Raw genomic sequence first — 22161 nt, forward strand, 5'->3', positions numbered from 1 at the left:
CAGAGTAAATACAGGAGAGAACAAACAAGTTTCAATTAAAATTTATTTGTTTATTTACAATGATGACAATGAACTAGCAAAACAAAGTACGGTTTGCTCTTTTCTGCCAACTTCAGATACAGTGAAGTACATATCTAATTTTAACTATAAAATATGCAGCCTAGTGAATAAGGCAAAATATATTTACATAACACTAGTACTGCAAAAAGCACTTTTATGATGAGCCAAACATTACAATTAAGTTTTGTCCTGTAAAGGGTTATCAATGCAGATAAGGAAATAAGTTAAGTTGCAAGTATTTCTTGGTGGAATGTTGTAGATGCTCATTTAAAAAGCGTCAGTGCAGCTCTATTTTTTTTTCCAACATGAATGTTGGACTGCAAGCATGCAATACAAATGTAAGCTTGTTACTGGGGGTACAAAAATACCCCTCTTCATTTTAGGGAGGAAAAAAGATCCTTAGTGCTTTGATATAAGTGTACTTATTTTGTTCTTAAGTCTAAACTTAGCAACTCCAGATTTATTTGATTCTCCCTTAATGAATCTCTCCTTCTCCATGAGGGGACAATTTATTTTATTTGAACCTAGACCACAAAGAGAGGCACACAAATCGGTGAATACAAACTACTACAGACCCATCCTTGGGAAATATTCTTCTTTGACATGGTTAAGATTGTTTAAAGAAATGTTTAAGAGCTTACTGCAGCTTCAAGTTTGAAAAAAGAAACTTTTCTTTTAATCTCATTGAATGCTTTTCCCACTAGACAAATTTTACAAACACTAATTGTTTTTCCCCATAAATACATGAAGTTAGGGAAGTCCTATTCCCATTTTAAGGATAGGGGAAATGGAAGCCACATGTAGATTACTTGCCCTGAGCAGCAGTTTTAAAATATGGGCATTTCCGAGCTCCTATACTCAGACTTTGTTTCTTTTACAAAGGAAAAAAGGCAAGATGTGTAGTACTGTCATGCTCGGGGGGGCAATTTTGGGTCCTGAGTTCATAGGGAGCAGATAAGTTTTGCAGGAGCCTCAGGCTGAAGCTCAGCCAGATCAGTACTCTACATTGGAAAGAGGGTATCTTCATGAAGGGGTTTTAGTTGTATACATTTATATAAAAGGGAAAGGGGGGGGCAGAGAGGTAGTAATCTCCTTCCCCCTCCCCCCAATCACCTCCACATTTCATTAGTGCCTATTTTACAGGAAAGATAAACTTAACAAAAGTCTGCGTTATTCATTTGTGCAATTACATTCTTAAACCTTCTGTTTATTAGCGCTACCTACATTCCACGCATGTGGAAAACAGTCCTTGTTTTTAGATGTCTTTTGAATAAATGTCAGTTTAATTTCAGTACAATACTGTCTTTCATATCCACTAAAGAACCTTTTAAATACTTTAGCACTCTAAGGAGTTGCTTCTTATGTACAGAGACATTTCAAACTCTGTTTTATATTAAGGTAGTACAATGGGCTCAAATCAGTTACAGATTCAGTATTTAGACCCAAGATTCCAAACCACGTATGCTCTGCTGCAGTTTGTCCCAACCACTGACACTATTTCCACATACAACGGTCTATTATCACAAAACATGGCAGGAAAGGACTCAAATTCCTTAGCACACAAGTGGAGATAGGCTTAACTTTTGTCTAAAGGCTTCTCTGCTGTACTGTATTCAGTAACAGGGGAATCCTCATTCTCTTCAGCAGCAATTGTGGTGTTATAAATGCCATCAGATAGCGTAGCTGTGGGTGTAGTCAGAGGTGTCACAGTGTGTCCAAACCCCTGGTAATGACCCATGGGTGAAGATGGCATAGAAGCAGCATCTGAAATTGGGTCTTGAGTAGAAGATGACAGCAAACTTGTATGTTCATTTTGTTCATGATCCTCATTAAAAAACATTTTCCTTGGCTGGCCCAAAACAGTCCTTCCTAAAGTTGTGCCAAATTAAAATCAAGTATTATTCATAGAATCACAGAAAATGAGAGTTAGAATGGACGTTGGGATGTCATCCAGCCCAGTTTCCTGCTCAAGGCATGACCATCCCCAACTATATCATCCCAGGTCCTAAAAACCTCCAAGGATTGAGATTCCACAACCTCACTGGGTAAACTGTCCCAGTGTCCAACTACTCTCATAGTGAAGAAGTTTTTCCTAATATCTAACCTAAACTTCCCTTGTTGCAATACTGGCAGCACAGGAAGTTGCTCCTTCTGTCATCTGTCACCAGTAAGAACAGTCAAGCCCCATCCTCTTTGGAACCACTCTTCAGGTAGTTGAAAGCTACTATTACATCTCTCAGTCTTCTTTCCTCTACACAAAGCAAGTCCAGTTCCCTCAGCCTCTCCTGAGAAATCATGTGCCCCAGCTTCTAACCATTTTTTGTTGCCCTCTCCTGGACTCTCCAATTTGTCTACATCCTTTCTATAGTGGAAGACCCAAAACTGGATACACTACTCCAGATGTGGCCTCGCCAGTGCCAAATACAGGGAAAGAGATTCTTCCTTTGATCTGCTGGCGACACTAATGCAGCCCAGTATGCTGTTCGCCTTCTTGGCAACAAGGGCATGCTGCTGGTTCATATTCAGCTTATTGTCTACTGTAACCCCCAGGCCTTCTTCTGCAGAGCTGCTGCCCAGCCAGTTATTGCCCAGCCTGTACCGCTGCATGGGATTGTTCCATCTTAAGTGCAAGACTTTGCAATATTTATTTTGGTCCAATCCTCCTACTTGCCTAGGTCTCTCTCAATCCTAGTCCTATGCTCCAGTTTATTTCCAACCATGTGCTAGGTGCTTTGTAAATATTTAGTATATCATATAAAGCTGGTAAATATTAAGATCAGTTTAAAGGATTAAGTAACAAATACTGGAAACAGGTTAACAACTTCAGATAAGAAATAAAACATTAGTAAATAGGTTAGAGGTGTACCAATACATCAGTCCGATATTGGATCGGTACTGATGTAAAGAAAATTTGCTGCATCAGATATCAACCCGATGGGGCCGATAAATACCCATGCTGCACACAGCCACAGCGCAGCACAGAGCAGAGCTGGTAGCGTGTAGAGTTGCCTTCAGCTGATAAGTCAGAAAGGGAGAGGGGAGGGGAAGGGAAGGGCATTGGGGGTGCAGATCAACAACACCTCCAGTGGTAAGAGAGGGCATGGCCAAGACACTGCCCAGTCGGGGCGGAGGGGGAGCGCAGGGCTGGGGGGTGCAGGCAGGGCTGGGGGGAGGGGGAGCACAGAGCTTGTGGGGTGCGGGCAGCTCCCACCACTGCTTGCACCCCAGGAGGGCGGTGGAGGCATGTGCTCCCAGATCTGCATGGCACTTCTCAGCAGGGCTGGGCTCAGAGTGGCGTTGCTGGGAGGAGGCTGCAGCCACCCCAAATTTCACCACAGTGCCGCAGGCAGCCCTGTGCCTCTGCCTGGCACAGCTGCAGCTTTTCCCAGCACCTGGGTGGAGGCACAGTGTTCAGCCATGGCTGCATGGGGTGGTGCTGTGGAGCTATGGCAAAATTTGAGGTGGCTACAGCCTCCTCTCAGTGCCGCCGGAGCCCACTCCAAGCCCAGCCCCCGGCGAGAAGAGCCTGGAGGCAGCAGAACCTGGTTGAGAAGCACTGAGATAAGTTGAAGCAGCACAAACAGTAGTTCTCAATGTGGGTGTCACCACATTCAAAGAAGAGGTGGAGGGGTGCCCTGACCCTGAAAAGGTTAAGAACCACTGTATTACAGGGATTTACTGTTGCTATCAATAGTATATGGAAGCTCTTGCAACCTACAGTGATAGGTAACAGCATAAAACCAAAATAGATGCAGATAAATAGCCCTTAATAAACTGTGCGCCCTGGTGAATACTTACCAACATTTCGAACCTGTTCCGATATGTCTGCCCTAAGATCAGAAATATCCCACATTGCAAGAAAAGAATCAAAGCATGACCCTTCTTCAGCTTCTTGTACATAAGGTTTATAGGAAAAACTGTAGTGATGTGCAATAGCTGCCAAGAACATCTCCACACAGATAATGAAATCCTGCAACAAGAGATGTATTTATACATATTTCTCCATGGGTATTGCCATGACAAAACCTACATTCCTGGTGCTCTACTTCCAGCATAAGACCAGCTAGAACTCCCTCAGCTCTAAAGAACAGAGCCTTCAGGGCCCTCATACCAGTTACTTGTGCATTAATAGCACTTTACATGTCCTTAGCAAATTCCTCCAAGGTCTACAACTACACTTATTATTACATATTGAATAAGCACTCTGCCTCACTGTCCTGACTCACTACTAGATCTCTGCTTCCAATGAGAAATCCTTTAAGCAATTATTCCAAGAAGAAACACAAATATTTGTTTCATCTCCAGGAACTCTATGCTACTTAGCTTCAAAATATTCTTATTTTTCTCTTTATCATAAAACAGACCATTTATACTATCCAATAATGAGCATGCAATCACAACGCTTCAATTGGAAAGTCAGTTACAGAGTCTGGTTTATAACAGCCTACACTAAAGTCTCTTTAACCCCCATTACCATATTCTTTTTAGCAAGAACTGCTGTACTTACCTGCAGGCCTGTGGCCACAGCTTCCACACTTTGCCATTCCCAGGTGTGTTTCTCAGAAATAACACCAACTTTCACCAACAAGGCAATAAGTGCAGCTTGCCTATAAAAATGATTACTTATTACTAGTACTATAGTAGCACCTGAAGGCCCAAACCAAAGATAGCATCCCCATTATCATACTGTTTTGATTACAAGTATACTAACATTTTCAGGTTCAATTTTAGGGAAAATAGCTTTTCTAAATATAATGCATTTAATGTAAAATATAGTCATGATTCTACAACCATCAAATGAAAAGCTGGATGTAACAGTGCACATCCTATTTCTGGTTTTCTCTGCATCTAAGTGGATTGCAATTTTTACAGTTCTTTTAGAGAAGAAAACGGTCAACATTAACGTAAATCAAATGCTATACAAATACTCCCTTTAAAAACACTGTACGATATAAATTAGAAAAGAAAAATGTGGGAATAGACACAAACAGCAATTCACCCAAATTCAAGTAGAACAGTGTAGTTTTCCAGCAGGGTGGATTTGATTTATATCAAACCAATTTAAATCAGGATTTAAATTGCAATTTAAATCACTTGTCAGGAAGCCTCAATTTAATCACTGTTTTCTACAAAAAGTGCATTGCTGTTGTAAGATATAACCTTCATTAAAACATTCCCAAACAGGGTCTTTTGTACAGCCTGGCAAGCCTGCTGCCATGGTAGGTTTTCCCTTCTGCCATACCATTCACTCACTAGATCATGTATCAATGGAGAGGCGATACTCAGAATCTTATCCCTCAAGACTTCTGGAATAGTCTGCTCAAAATGTTTTTCTTTTGTTTCTACTACCCATCCTTCCTTGCATTTATCTCCAGACTTCTCTTTGCCCAGATCTCTTCCACCCCCAACAATCCTTTATTCATTTACCTTCTTGAAACTTGCACTTTTAGAGAGAGGCAAGGGCTTGACTCTGTGTACACAAGCTTGCAGAGAGACAACAAGGCTGATAGGTAAATAAATCAGGTCTGTTCTCTCTTATCTCCATATACTGCTGTTAACAAGGATGTTATGTTTGGAGACAGAAATCCACAGTTTGAGAACTGAAACTAAGCATCACAGAGATCCTTAAATGGGATCTTCTAGACTGAGCACTGAGGCCCATTGGGTAGTTTTCTTTACAAATCTATAGAGGAGCCTCTGGGAACTCTAAAACTGGGCCCCTAATATAGTCCATGGCTTGTTGTGACCTATTTATAAAACTTTTCTAAAAAAAAAGTTTACATGCCTATATTGTCTCATATAGCATATAATTAGAAGTTATAATTCCTATTCCAAAATGATAACCTTGAGCTCTAACATATCTTAAATTAAAACTATCTTTATATAGTTTTTTTTAAAGCATCTTAAAGAAATAAAAATACAATTAAGTCAAAAATCTGATTTAAATAAAAAATCCAATTTTTTAAATGATAAAAAAAACTATTACTTTCTATCCATCCTGTTTTCCAGAAGCCCAGTTCAGTGCTCAGTCCACTAAATCACACTGCTTTGTGTTAGGAAGAGATTGAAAATGACCTTACAGGACCCAAAAAATACTTACACTGACCTTAGTTAGGATACAAAGTTGGAGGAAAGCTTTAGAATATGAAATTTCATTAATAAAACTTAACTCATCTTGAAGCATCTCCCATGCTGTTTTGGAATTTTTCCTTGCAATTTTTTTTTCTTTTCAAATTTTTATGCCCTCACTAATTTGAAAGATCTCCTAGGCAAGTCTGGACTGATAACTTGCCAGTGAAACCTTTTTTCTCAAAATCTACCAACAATGACAGGGTTTCGGGGGGGGGGGGGGGGGGGGGGGGGGGGGGCGGCAGCAGAAAGAGTCTGACATTTGTGACAGCCAGCCATTTTCTTCCATGATAATCCCTGGAACAAGCATCTTGGTAATGTTTTACTTACCAAAAGGAAACAAAAACCACCATCTTCACACAAAGAAACTTGCCAACAGGTCGGATGGGATTCAGCTCTTCACGTAGTACTTTATAAAACAGGACCAGGCAATACATAGCAAACTGGAGGAAAACAAAGTTTTTAAGCCTTTTAAATCCTTATTCATTTTGGCAGGTGTGGCATTTAAAAGGATCAGATTGCGTGTGTAGAATCTTACTGTAAAATGCAAGTAACACAATACATACACTAGTGATTCTCAATCTTGGGGTGCCTTGAGATCCTTTCAAGGGTGCCATGCATAGTAGCACTGGTGTAGTGTATTGCAGGTGTGGAAATGTGACTTAAGATAAGCCCAGATATTTCAAATAGGTATCCTCTGCATTAAAAACATTCTGACCTGTAGAGATCTTTCTTAGTTCTTTTCAACAGAAAAACTGCTGTACTATTCTTCCCTAGTCAGAAAAGAGTGAGCATTTTCTGAGGGGTGCTTTGAATTTAACAAGGAGTCCTTGAGTCTGAAAAATCTGATAATCACTGCACTACACATTTCAGGTTAGAGTCCTTCTAATAGGGATAAAATAAAGGAAGACTATAAGCAGGGGCCAGTAACCTAGGGCAAGCAGAGCCACTGGATCCAGCCTGCAGACACAGAGCTTCAGCAATTCTTCTAAAGTACTATGGCAGGGGCATCAGCCTGTGGATCCTAGTCCCCACCTACCTCGAACCTGAGCTAGGTCATTCTGGCCCTCAGAAGTTACCGACTGTTGTTTTAGAGTGATCGCTTTTTGGTTTGTGAAACATGTCACATCAACAACCCTTGACACCTAAATTATCTGTCCAAAGTAAGATACAAGATAAGAAGCTACCACACCCACTTCCCCCTTCCTTTAATCCAGCTGGACCCAACCTTTCTGGCAGGCATGCCACAAATTAGCCCACATCCTCTTTAAGTGCCACTCTCATCCTCCTCCTCTCTATCTGCTGCTCTGCTCTCCATTCTCTGTGCTCCCTGTTCAGTCTCCTGGTCCTGCCTTATCTGTTCCCATGCTACCTGTAGCATCCGTGATCAGACACAGGCTGCATGTGACACAGGCTGCATGTGCCAATTGTGATGCATGCTGTAGTTTGACCATCCCCCGCTTTAAATCACCAATACACTAAATCTCAACATGGATTATGCATTTGTAGAAACTATATACAGTTCAGTATCATGTCCCTTCAGGCTATGGCCTTTGAGAAGTATGCTGACAAAACTGCCACATTTGGCATTAATTGACAATATTTGGGATGAGAGCCAGAGAGAGTTCAAGTCATCTCACATATACCTCCAAGATCAAACAAGTGTTAATAACATGCAGTGACTATGCAGATGCGGACTGAATTAGTGATTTAGAAATGGCAGGTTATAACACCATATTTCTCATTGTAAATCTATATCTTTTTTCCTCCAAGACTTCAATATTCTACAAGCAGGTCAACTTATAAATTGGGCTTCCTGTGGTCCTGACTGTTGTACATGGAATATTTTTGGGCATGAAAAAAATAGCAAGTCAGAAATGTTTTTGGTGCGGTTTAAATTTTAGTATGTTAATTAGTAGTAGTAGTAGTAGTAGTAGTATTTTTTATTATTGTTATAACATTTTAGTGCATTTCATCCTCTGAATCCTTTTTCTTGATTACTTGATTCTCCTTTGGGATTCTGTAAGAGCAAAAGCAATTCAAAGACTTCATTCATAGTCATTAATTTATGGTCAAGAAAAAGTTCTTTTTCCTAATGCTGACCTAGGAAATGAGGGATCAGTATATATGCAAGATCACCTAAACATCAAAACAACATAGTATTAAATAGAAAGCCATTCAATTCTCTCTCAGTTCAAGCTGAAATGTTAACCATAATGAAATATGTAAATATCTAGATTTAATTATGTAACAACATTTTTAAACTGGACATCAACAAAAATATCAGGGGTACATCTGGATACTTACAAGCTGGGACATGTTGTTGAATATAACCAAGTATGTCCAAGCGTTTTTGAAACTGAAGTTTCCTTCATCATACACTCCAACCAATTCACAGACTCTGAAAGAAAGTTAAGCGTTAACCACAGCAATCAATCTTCTGTTCTAAAGGAACTGGCATATCTTTCTGCCACAGAATATTTAGACCCTGGAATTTATTTTCAAGTTTCAAGATCATTAGCATTGCTAAGGGTCTGCACAAGAACTATAGCCTTCAGAAACATGCATGTTGTAGTGAAATTTATGCTAGTGCTATGGTCTGAAAAATTCAATGAAATCTTTGGGGTGAACAAGAAAACTTAAACCCTCATTTCTGAAATGTTAAGTTGTCATCAGTAATAAAATGCAGTTTTACCACTATAAAGGACCCAGACAGCCTTTCAAATATAAACAAAGTATAAATTGAAAGAGTTGTATTCTTGAGAGATTTCTAAGTCTAAGGCTGCTCAACAAAACCCACAGACTACCACACTTACACCCACAAAACCATCAATCCACAAAACCCACGAAAAAAGCTGTAATCTTAAATCAGGCCCTCAGATGCCACTGCATCTGCTCCAAGGAGAATACTTGGGGCACCCAGTTTGCCAATCTGAAAACTGCCTCTCTCTTGTAGAGTGTTCTTGCTGGATAAATAGACCATATCTTTGTAAGAGCAATCCAAATAACCCACAGAAATCTACAAGAAAACTCCCACTGACAGTATACCCTTGGGTTGTCATTTGCAATACCATGCTAGAACTGATAAGAAAAATCAAAAAATTTCAGCCTATTCTTGAAAAGGACCAGACCTTAGGAGAAATATTCTGAGCCCCCAACTCCTGGCTTTCAGGCAGCCCTCCAACTTCGCTCAGAATATGATATACCCGATCCAGTACACCAAATGCCCTCACAGAAACTATGTGGGTGATACTAGACAAAAAACTATGCACCAACATGATCACAGAAAAAAAAGATAAAGGACAAGGACACTAGAACACAGGTAGGAGAACATTTTTCACGAAAACACCCCCTTTCTGGTCTCACAGTCGTCATACTCAAAGGGAAATTTCTAAGAAATCTTCAAAAGATGGGGCTAGGAACCAAAATTAATTAGTTTACTGAACACTAAGAACCAGGGATTTAACACAAACATGGCCCATTATCCATCTGATGTCTGTGCACTCCAGGTGATAACAATTCTCTTGAATGGTCTTACACTTCCACTTGCCAGGTGATACTTTCTACTGAATTCCTCCCTTCTATCAACTTGCAGACAATGTCTTTTACATCCTATTTTTATTTATATATGGAGTTTCACTCAGGCTTTTCTTCTGCCTGCTATATAGCCTAGGCTGTGCCTGCTTTTTCCTCAGTGACCCAAGGAATGGTTTTCGGTACCCAAAAGCTTGGCTAAGTCAATCCCAACCAGATAGCTGATCCAAAGGTATCACCACAAAAATCCTTCTAAGACTAGCCAGACTTTTGCCAGACATGAAAGGAGCTAAATTAGTCAAAGGTTTGTTGAAAAGTTTGAGCCTCAGCTAGTATATCCTAACATTTCTACTTTCCAAACAGGAGCAGGAAGACAAGACTGGGCCTCCTACCAAGCCACTAAACATATATATTTCCAAAAGATGCATGGCAAATTCCTTTATGGTAAGGTTTTTTGCCCCATGATGGTAATATTTCAACTGAAATAGTTTATGTGAAACTGATTTAACCATTTGTAATCTAATATTGACATTTTTAGCTACTGAAAACCACATGTATAGCTATTAAGATATCAAGATAGCTCAATTTAAAAAATGTCCTTCCTTCCCCCAGAACAATCAGTTTAAACTAATTCCCCCACCCCTGTGGCAGAAGTTACATACTCCCAGCTCTGGAAATGGTGATTAGGAGGCACAAAGTGGTCACAGGCTGAGGTAAATAAAAGCTGTCTTGGCAAATATAAAAATTGCTTTTAAACTGCATTAATTCAAATATGAAGGAAAAAAAACATAACATTTTTTCCAGCAGAAAGCAAACATTATATTTTAAACACATTCGTTTTCTGTGGGTATACTTACAAAGCAATAATGGTGGTAAATGGTCTGACCACAGTGTACTGCAAAACACCTAATTTACATCTAAATAATAAAACTCTGCAGAAAGAAAAAAAAGGACATAAATGCACTTAACATAGGGGGAAAGAAACAACTTGAGAAAAATTCTTGCCTTCAGCATTTTCCCTAAATTAACTGTTTCAAATTAATCTACTTCTAGAATGTTGTTCGGTAACTAGCTGATATGATACAGCATTACATGTGATGTTTAAATATTATACCACAGCAAACTGATCTGCACGACTCCACAAAATACAGAAATACAAAAGGAAATATTCAATGCTTGCTTTCATTCAGCTACAAAAAATTTCTGACCATTCTGCAGCACAACAAAGTTCTATTTCTACAGGGCTTGAAGACCTATTCATAAAAGATGTGAAAAGACACATACTTTGGATTTCTTAGTCATGAGCCAGGGTCTGTCTGAAAACATATGAACTTCCAAATTATTACTCTCACAAGACAAAGACTGGACTGACTGCTCCTCAGATTAAGAACATAGGAACGTGACCAGTTAGTGGTCTTAAGGCTACACATTTTTCACTTTACTCATTTTAGCCATTAAAATGAAGTCAGCAGGGCTATGCTACATCAGTAAAGCTAGAGCAAAAGGATTTGGCCCCTTGTGCAAGGGTAAAGCAGGGAAACAGGAAGGGGTAGGTACAAATTCAAGAAAAACTTATTTCTTCCTATTTTGTTAGGAAAATAAGCCAGCCCCCTTCAAGTCATACAAGTCTCTTAGTTTTCTTCCCCAACTTAGTTTGACAATTCTGTGATGCTTTATAAGAAGCAAAGATACTTTCCACAATCACTGTTTCAGCCAATAGCAAACAAAACCCTCTGTACTGTTTAGGCACTGCAGGCTGACTTATATTCAACAATATAATCAACGCTCCCTGATCATCAAGGCTATGAACAACAGTGTCCTTTGTATCAAGATGCACAGCACTAAACATTAAGTTTAAGATGCAAGAATATACTTACTCTCCCATAGCCCATGACGGACAGCAACAGAGGGGAGGTAGGTGTTTTTGCTGATCTTTGGCTTCTATGATTAATACCAGGTTTGGATAGCGGTTGGTTAGATAATTTGAAAGGAATACCATGAAGTTATAGATGACATAAGCTTCATAGCATTCTCTACAGGTATCCACATATATTGCAATGTTGGGATATTTCAAAGCTATCCACTGTAAGAAAAGACATAGTCACTGAAAGCAATTACATTCAAAGCAAGCTGTACTGTACTCTTCTTGGGTAATTTCCACAAACTGTATGCTAGGCATACAGAAAACAGAGTACCACTTTTAATTTTTACATTTTTTTTTTAAACACACAGATATTTCATATTGTATAAACATAAGAGCAACAGCATATCAGAATTATTTAAAACTATATACTATATATTATACAAAGTGACAGAAGTAAAGGCTGCGCTTTTAAATTCCATAACCCAAAGCTTTTTGGCTAGTCAAATAGACAAAGGAAACCCATCCTGCTAACCAACATTTCAGTCACAATTTCAAATTTCACACCTAAATGACACTTAGAGGTCTGTGATACTCATTTTCATGAAATGAATGTGGTAGGGCTTCCTCTGAACATCTGAAAAGAGTGGCCAAATTGGTTTGGAGAAATAAGTTGTGTATAAAAGCACGCATTCTCAAAGCAGTCTAGCTACACTCCACTTGCTAACAGCATTGTTCTCAGTATATGAATGAAATACAGCTATCAAAGGCTCATAGCTGTTATCAAATAAAGAACTATTTTCCCAAAAACAGAGGTGTCAGTTATAGCCTATGTGCCAGATCCAGCCTGTGGAGCCCTATCATCCAGCCTGCAATCCAGCCTATGGGTCTCAGCAGACACACACACTGCATACAGTACACACTGGATCAACCCCATACAGCATGGAGGGCTAGTCCAGGGTGTGCACAGTAAGTGAAGTCCAGTCCAGGTCCCATAAACTGGACCCACATGCCAATCTGTCCCGTGGACTGGCCCCACACCATTTATTTGCAGGGCCTGATGATGAATAACACCTCAGCCACAGAACAAACAAACACTTTGTAGTGAAGCTCATTTTTTTCCTACTTATTTTAGGTTTTGAATTCTTTTTTTAAAAGTTGCATGGGTTTAAAACATGAAGTATATTCACATACAATCAGGTTCTTTTCTGCTTAATTGAAAGAGTGACCTTCAAACAATCCCAAACAGGGATTAGCTTGGAGTTACTCCAGGATTTACTGAAAAGAAAAACATTAAAAACATTTTTCATAGATTCATAGATGTTAGGGTCGGAAGGGACCTCAATAGATCATCGAGTCCGACCCCCTGCATAAGCAGGAAAGAGTGCTGGGTCTAGATGACCCCAGCTAGATACTCATCTAACCTCCTCTTGAAAACCCCCAGGGTAGGGGAGAGCACCACCTCCCTTGGGAGCCCGTTCCACACCTTGGCCACTCGAACTGTGAAGAAGTTCCTCCTAATGTCCAATCTAAATCTGCTCTCTGCTAGCTTGTGGCCATTGTTTCTTGTAACCCCTGGGGGCGCCTTGGTGAATAAATACTCACCAATTCCCTTCTGTGCCCCTGTAATGAACTTATAGGCAGCCACAAGGTCGCCTCTCAACCTTCTCTTGCGGAGGCTGAAAAGGTCCAGTTTCTCTAGTCTCTCCTCGTAGGGCTTGGTCTGCAGGCCCTTGACCATACGAGTGGCCCTTCTCTGGACCCTCTCCAGGTTATCCGCATCCTTCTTGAAGTGTGGCACCCAGAATTGCACGCAGTACTCCAACTGCAGTCTGACCAGCGCCCGATAGAGGGGAAGTATCACCTCCTTGGACCTATTCGTCATGCATCTGCTGATACACGATAAAGTGCCATTGGCTGTTTTGATGGCTTCGTCACACTGCCGACTCATGTTCATCTTGGAGTCCACTAGGACTCCAAGATCCCTTTCCAACTCTGTGCCACCCAGCAGGTCATTCCCTAGGCTGTAGGTGTGCTGGACATTTTTCCTCCCTAGGTGCAGCACTTTGCATTTCTCCTTGTTGAACTGCATCCTGTTGTTTTCTGCCCACTTGTCCAACCTATCCAGGTCTGCCTGCAGCTGTTCCCTGCCCTCCGGCGTGTCCACATCTCCCCATAGCTTTGTGTTATAAGGAAACTTGGACAAAGTACATTTCACTCCCTCATCCAAGTCGCTGATGAAGACATTAAAGAGTATCGGTCCAAGGACCGAGCCCTGCGGGACCCCACTGCCCACACCCTTCCAGGTCGAAGCCGACCCATCCACCACGACTCTCTGGGTGCGACCCTCTAGCCAATTCACCACCCACCGGACTGTGTAGTCATCCACGTCACAGCCTCTTAACTCTTAACCAGTATGGGGTGGGATACCGTATCGAAGGCCTTCCTGAAGTTTAAGTATACAACATCTACCCCTCCTCCTGTGTCCAGGCGTTTCGTAACCTGGTCATAGAAAGAGACTAGATTGGTCAGGCACGATCTGCCTGCCACAAACCCGTGCTGGTTTCCCCTCAGCATAATTTGTCCTGCCGGGCTCTCACAAATGTGAGCCTTGATAATTTTTTCAAAGACTTTGCCAAGGATGGAGGTGAGACTGACTGGTCTATAGTTGCCCGGGTCCTCCTTCCTCCCCTTTTTGAAAATGGGGACCACGTTGGCCCTTTTCCAGTCCTCCGGGACCTGGCCCGTGCGCCACGAGTGTTCAAATATTCCCGCCAGTGGCTCTGCAATGATGTCGGCCAGTGCCTTCAGCACCCTCGGATGGAGCTCATCCGGGCCTGCCGACTTAAAGGCATCCAGTTCTTCCAAGTGACTCTGCACCATCTCAGGGTCTACGCATGGAAGTCTGGCGCCTTGCTGCTGTCTCTCTACAGCCCCAGTGAGAGACTTGTCGTGTCCCTCACTTAGGAACACTAAGGCAAAGAACTCGTTGAGGAGTTCAGCCTTGTCCTCCCTGTCCGTCACCAATTGTTTCTGCCCATTTAGCAGGGGTCCTATTCCTCCCTGGGCCTTCCTTTTACTCCCTATATATCTAAAAAACAATTTCTTGTTGTCTTTTACTTGGGTTGCCATCCTCAGCTCCATGGTAGCCTTGGCCCATCTAACTGCCTCCCTACAAGCACGAGCAGAGGAGGTATATTCGTCTTTGGTGATCTCTCCCTGTTTCCACTTTTTACGTGCTCCCCTTTTGTCCCTTAGGCCGTCCTGGATTTCTCTGGTCAGCCAGGGAAGCCTCCTGGCCCCTTTCCCTCTTTTGCCTCGCTCGGGGATTGTCTTGCTTTGTGCCTGAAGGATCGTTTCCTTAAAGCACAGCCACCCTTCTTGGGCTCCCATCCCTTCAAATCTCCTACTCTGCAGTGCGTCCTTGACTAATCGCCTGAGTTCATTGAGATCAGCTTTCCTAAAGTCTAGCACTTTCACCCTACTAGTTACCTTACCCACTCGACGTCTTACGTTGAATTCTATTATTAGGTGATCACTGTCCCCCAGATGGCTACCGATCTGGAGGTCCTCTACCATGTCATCCCCCGTTGCCAATACTAGATCCAGTATGGATATTTTTGGCAAGGGGGAAAGAGATCTGTGACTTAAAATGTTCAGAAATGTTAAACCAACTGAAGACAGGGGTTAGACTAGAAACAGAGCAGCTGTATTTTAAGAATGATTTAGATCTATATACAAATTTTGGTTTTACTCTCAACTTTTCCATGAACTTGCTTCCAGACTCTGTTTCAATTGGCCCAGTCATAATAGCATTAACAGTCAACATAGGTGTTTTAAGTTTGTCACCTTTCTAAGCAAAACCTACCTGTACTCAGTTAAGATGAATAATTCATATGCACCTATTGCTATCACTTATGTCAAACCTTTGTGTTTAGGATGACCTTTTCTTAACTGGTTTCTATTCAAAGGCTGTTCATTACAAGAGTTTGAAAAAGATCTAAAGCAGAGAATGTATTGTTACAAACCCTACTATACTACTTCAAGGCATTCTTTGGATGCCATACATGTTTCATTGAGTTGGTTTTACAGATACTGTATGTGTGATCTGAATGTATGGGTAGCATCAAACTGCAATTAGCCTTATTGTCCTTATGTTTACAAGAATTATGATATTTGATATAAATGTAATTTTGTCAAAAGTATTTTTATTTAAGCCTGGTTAGTAGGATTAACTTCAGTGTTCCTTGCCTATACACACTTGGGAGAAACCATCATGGAAAATGAGCATTTGACAGATGTTTTTTAACTCAAACAGGCCGCTGCCAACGTGGTTGAGGCACTTGAGTCAGGCCCTTCCAGACAACAAAGAATTTACACTCTAAAAGAAGGGACCCACAAGAACAACTGGCTATTCAAAGGAAGTATTCTCTTAGTGGGGAAATTAAGTGAGAGATGGTATTTTGGGGATCTCTCTGAAACAGTACAAATATTGTCCTGGTCATAATCAGATCAGGAGAAACTTTTTTAGTCTAAGAAACATACACGTTTGCGGGGCAGAAAGTTATGTACATAGTAGAGGCTCCTCAAGAATCTAATGGATAATGTATGTAAATAGCCAGCTAAGAAGCTATACTTAAGCCTTGCCAGGAGAGTTATGGCTTGTCTTCAGTTTTCCCCAGCATAGGGAACACTGGGCTCCTTTAGCCAGCGGGCACTGTATCCTATCTGACAGGAGGCCCTGACGGAAAGATTGGAAACAGGGGCTACTTAACCTGTTCAGCTGAGTAGAACCTGCATTCTTGGGTAAAAATCAGATTATTATTCTGATATCTCATTGCTTATTATTATTCCTTGACTATCTCAGCATATGGTTACTGACTTCTGCTGTTTGATTTTGTTTTTATAGTGAATCTTTCTCTTATATTTTATAACTTACTTATTGTTAGGGTAAGAGTGATTTCAGTGCTTTTGACCATACAGGCAGGCCACTTCTCCAAAGAAGGGGATCCATCTTTTCTGGCTGCATGGTCAAACAAAGGTGTGATTCTTCTGGCTGGCAACATTCCCTCAGCTGAGACCTGGTGAAACTTTGATAAGGCAGGTGAAGCTGAGTTGCCATAGGTTATGGAGGTGACCTTTGGAGCATCTCAGTCTGTTCTCAGAGTTCAAGCAGCACACACCAGAGAAGGGTTTGGAGCTGAAGAGCACCCCTGAAGGTGTGAGAACACTCCAGCAGGCCTGGCTGCATCCGGAGTCAGGGCATATCACAGATATGTCATTTCTTATTATAAAACAAAGAAAGACTGAGAAACATTGACCTCTTACTGAAGAACAACACCTGTAAATCTCTGTCTTTCACAATCATAAAGGGGAAGAGCTCTATAGCATGCTACCATGCCACCTTTTCCTTCACTGATCCCACACAAACTAGAATTTGGAAATTATGATGTTAAGGAAGAAGGGAAGATGAGTGTAGAATGTGCAATATCCACCTCAGCCAAGTAACCTTCACTTCTTTATTAAGTAGCTTACCAAACTATCCTATGAAACCTAAAAGCAGGAGGGATGAGGATTCTGAGAGAATCTGATCTGCACATTAGCACTAATAATACTTTGATACAGCATTAAGCATCAGAGCTTTAGGTTGCAACTTTGCCCATCTCTAAAATGGGACTGCACCATGTCACAGAAGTGGCTTTGCCCTTGCAGAATGTGACTTAATCTCTACTGAAAGGGGAATAAAGTGTTTGTCTTCTATGTACTATCTTTTCTTAAGCATTTACAAGTCCTTTATACTTAGAAACATTTCAAATTTTACATCTGTGCACACCCTCAGTTACCACTGTGGGGAAGAATTTAGTTTAGAGATTGTTCTTTTAATGAAGAGAGCATACTATATGATCACTCTTCTGGCAGAGGCTCATCAGTACAAAGAAAGGTACCTAGACAGGTGAAACACCAAATGTTTGCTAGAGGCTTGAAGGCAAGCTTCACAAACTGGGTAAAATCCCATGATATATTTGGATCTTCAACTAGTGGAGAGAAGCTGATTAAGTATTTACTGCATCATAAGTACACACAGTTTTATTACACTTTGTACATATAGTTTATGAGTGGAAATGGCTGTTAAACAAGCTTTCACTGAACAGAACAAGCTTCAAGTGAAGTACAAACTGAACTAGAGATGAAATTAAGACTATACCCTTACTAGGGGAATAACCTAGAAGCCTCTCCCACTTGAGATCACAGCACTTCAGTAACTAGATGGCTTCCTAGAATTTATTCACTTTACATATCCAGAGTACTGACAATGATCTTTCCCCCACAAGAGCAGGGAAGATTTGTGATCAAAAAGTCTTAAAATGTGAAAATAAGCATCCCATAGTTTTAACGAGGACATGAGACCTATGTCCTCATTTGTTTGGCTCTCCTAGTAGAAGCCATTTTTTTCTATCTGGAAGGAAGGCTTCAGATGCAATGGGTACCCCCAAAGCTGAAAGAGGCCAGAACCTGGGGGTTTCTCCTGCATCTAGCATTAAGAGATGAATACAAAATCTTTTATACTGAAAGTTGTGCTTTCACTCCAGGAAAAGAGAAGGATACTTTCAGTGGGATCTTGGTCCTGCATCAGCCCCTATCTCCTCAGGGAAGAAAAGTGATCAAACAGTACTCACTGACCCTGGGCTTTCAGAACTCACAGGCTTGTCTTCATAGTGTTCTGGAAGGGCAAGACTTGGAGCTCATTGTTTGTACTCATGTAAGTTCTTGGAGTGAAAGATACAGAACATACACTGTGACCAATGCAAGTCAGACACCTTACATGGATATTCACAAGAGAAGAATACAGCAGGACAAGATATGCATCTCTTGAATTCTGAGACTTTCCTGAACTCAGTAATTCCTGTACATCAATATAAAACTTATTTCTTTAAATAAAACAAGACAAAAATTAAATAATAAATGTCACTAAAGCAGAGTCTTTGAAGAGGCTGGATAAGTCACTTCATTTTTAGGTTTCTAGCCCATTTGTTACTGTAAATGGAAGAAACAGAGAAAACCCTTAGGCTTGTCCTAAGACAACAGGCTAAGAAGGGTTTGAAACACTGTAACAGATATCATTATTAAGAAGCTCCACCATTAGCAGCTACACTATTGATACATCCCTTGAGTAGGAGAATGAGAAGCAATTCAAACAAGAGCTTTCAGTTCTATGGCCAGGATTGTACATATAGTTCTGGAGCTGTTGGGTTTTTTTGTAAAGTATGACATTGGTTTCCAAAGCCAGAAAACAAGCAAAAATGTATTATTTTCAGTGAACTTGTAAATTAGTGAAAGAATATACTTACGCTATCTAAACTGTAAATCGGCACCATCCACAGAATTCTGTTATGACATGAAAAGAACATTTCAAGTTACTGGAAATACTTTTTTTTTTTTATCATGGGTAAAATTTAATATTTGCATGACAGATACAATGTAAAAAAGTTACCTTATTATCGGTTTCTGCAATTCAGGTTGGGTATAATGAACTAAATGTTGCAATATCCCCCAGAGAGATATTGGTATAGTCATCAGTAAAAAGATCCCGGCAATGAACCATGCCTTGGTATGAATTCCAACCTTACATGGGAAAAGAACACACGCTTCCAGCATTAGTAACTGAACATGGAAGGGTAAACTTCTCCAACCTAATTTCAAATCCATGCAAATAAGTCCCTCTCTGTCATTCTACAATGCGGTGACATAATTACACACAAACCCTACCAGAGCTGGTGAAGAGTATTTGGTACCATTTAAATTCTTTACACTTAAAGGTGGTAGTGGAAGGTGTTATTTCATGTTGTTTTACTTTTTAGATAAAACATTAAAAATTTTGCAAAATACTGTACAATTTTCCCTAATCCCCATTTCCTCACTTCAGCTCTGCAGTTACACAGAACAATGCTAATCCATGAGACCCATGATGTAAAACTTGCCCATCCAAACTGAGTAAAATGCAAGACAATGAAGTTGGAAGGAAGGACAGAAGGAAGGAAGGGCAACGTTTTTATTAGTAAGGGAAGTAAAAATTAGACTTTAAAATTTATGAAATTAAATACTGGGGTTAACACTATGCGGAAGTGGGGTAGATTGGCACCTCCTGAGCCAACTCCAGAGAGGATGAGCTTAGTTCATAAAATGCTGAAGTGAGCTCAAGCTCATGACACACACCTCTGAAAGCGTTAGCCAGGAAGGTGGCAATCCCCTTGCCTTTTCTGATTTCAGACCAGCATGCCTGACTGTCTCTTGTTATGGGAAGTACTTAGGAAAGCTATCAAAATAAATTCATCTATTGCGAACAAAAAAGTAAAGTTTGATGAGGAACTAATGATCCTCGTGGGGTTCAAAACCATCATGGGATCGGAGACCTGCCAGGAACAGAGAACTAAAAGGCCTCTCTGCTCCGCTACATACACGTTCCAGTGAAAGCTGGATAGAAACCATCTGTAGAGTTTGAAGCTGGTTGGCTCTTTTTATAGTTGGAGAGTCACTTCTATCCTGTAATAATTACTTGGCACGTGCAGCTGGTCTACATTTACAGTATGGCCGACCAGTTAATTGTATGATCAGTTAAGTGTATGATCGTTACCTTGCCTGTGTGGCCCATCTATGTTTACAGCACAAGTCAGTTCATTGTGTAATAGATGTAACGTGGCAGGGGCCAAGAAGGCACCAACATCATGCCACAGGCTCCCTGAGCCCATCAGACAAAGTGAACGTGGGTTCATGAAAGCTCTTGCTCTTCCCAGCCCCTCTCATTTAGCTTGTAAAGGTGCAAGTCTCCCTTCTACCTGGCTTCAGACCAACCCGGCTATACATGGACACACGCACGCAGTCACACACGTCACTGCTAAGGAAACCTTCTGCAATGTGTCCAGCCAAGGCAAGGGAGATGGGCGCGCACACACACACACACACCCACCCACCCACCCCCCCCACTGGGAAAGATAACCTCCTGCAACACATCCAGCCAAGGCAAGGGACACAGACACATGGGTCACTAACCTCCTGCAACGAGCCCACCCCAAGCAAGGGACACGGACATACACACACGCGTGGGCCAGCAAGACATGTGTGGCTTGACCCTGCCAGAGCTCTGTGCCAGCCCAGCCGCGCCAAGCCAGGCCGGGAAGGGGTCCCGGGTCCTCCCCCCGCCCCCACTCCCACTCCTACCACACCTCGAGCTTCTGCAGCTCCCAGACGCAGAGCGGCACCACCACGAGCAGCCCCACCAGGTAGAGCAGGACGACGAGCGGCCGGATCCAGCGCCGCCAGTTGCCGCAGGTGCACGGCATGGTCCCGGCCGGGGGCCCGGCTCTGCCGCGTCACAGCCCCCCGGGCCCTCCCGTCCCGTCCCGTCCCCGTCGGGAGCAGCAGCGGCGGCCACCCCGCACCCATCCACCGCCAGCCCCGCCCCGCTCACCCGCGCGCCGCCTGCCCCATAGCCCCACCCCTCCACTCCAGCCAAGGGGCCAAGCACCGCCTCGACCAGCACCGCTTCCGCCTCACAACCCGCACGTCACTTCTGGCTCCACCCTAGCAACCGCGCCCGAAGCCCCGTGTTGATTGGCTACTACCGGGCGTCAACAGTTCGCTCGCCTGATCTCTCATTGGGCAACCGAGACGCCGGGTCAGTGGGAGTTGGAGTTTGCCGGAGAGTCGAACAATAACTTCTTAATAAGCAGCTCCCGCCTAACGATGGTTTCTCCCAGCGTTCCTTTCCCTCCCCTCCGCGGCTCAGAGCAATGGTTTCTTCCCCGGCTCGGCTGGGTCGTGGTCCACGCTTCGCTCCCGGCCCCGCCCCCTCGGCTCCCTGACGCGCTTCGAACCCGGGGCGGGGGGAGGGGTTGGAGCGCTCCAAGCTGCGGCTGGTGCGCATCCTAGGGGCTGAAATTTGGTTTGGGGCACGTGTGTAGAGATATAGCTATCAATATATTAAAATGTATGTTATCTATAGATATTTGAAATGTATATGTATATACAGACACACTGTTTTGTATATGTGTATGTATAGACACATACATTGTAATACATTTGAAATGTATGTTTTTATAAATTCTATACATCATATGATATAGAAATATCATACAAATAAAGTTATTAATAGCAAGGAGCTGGCATTAATAAACTAATAGGTCACATCTTTCTCCAATTTCTATTCGTCTTTTTTCTTCGCAGTACTTTTAATACCACATATCAAGCACACGGCCCTGAATAAGGAGCTGAAAGAGGCTGGGATTATGAGGCAAAATCCATTCCAGGTCATCCCAAAGCAAGGAACCAGCAATAAGGCCCCAACTTCAGCCTCATGCTTAGATGGGGCCAGTGATTCTCAACCTAATCCTTTCAAGGGGGTCAGGCAATGTTAGCCCTGTTGGGGGTTCAGATGTGGTTCACAAGATAAAACCCAGAGATCTCCAATAGGAAGTCACAGTGTTAAAAAAAGTTCTGCCCCATTGCAGGCTTTCTGTTCTTGGCTGTATTGCTTTTCCATAGTTAAATAAATAATGGCACACAGCAGCACCCTTGGAAGG

At 42.0% G+C, this 22161-nt stretch overlaps 1 protein-coding gene across 1 annotated transcript; it reads right to left on the reverse strand.

Annotated features, from left to right (window-relative positions):
• Window positions 1–25: 25 nt before the first annotated feature.
• On the reverse strand, window positions 26–21022 carry TMEM184C (transmembrane protein 184C). Its single transcript, XM_014593683.3, has 10 exons — window positions 20806–21022; window positions 19077–19207; window positions 18934–18970; window positions 11601–11806; window positions 10581–10655; window positions 8497–8590; window positions 6520–6632; window positions 4568–4667; window positions 3859–4030; window positions 26–1929 (listed from the first exon to the last, which is right to left on the reverse strand). Exons 1-10 carry the CDS (start codon window positions 20920–20922, stop codon window positions 1637–1639), a joined length of 1338 nt encoding a protein of 445 aa, XP_014449169.1. The 5' UTR covers window positions 20923–21022; the 3' UTR covers window positions 26–1636.
• Between the last annotated feature and the right edge of the window lie 1139 nt (window positions 21023–22161).

Source organism: Alligator mississippiensis, chromosome 2, assembly GCF_030867095.1.
Source record: "Alligator mississippiensis isolate rAllMis1 chromosome 2, rAllMis1, whole genome shotgun sequence".
NCBI classification, from domain to species: domain Eukaryota; kingdom Metazoa; phylum Chordata; order Crocodylia; family Alligatoridae; genus Alligator; species Alligator mississippiensis.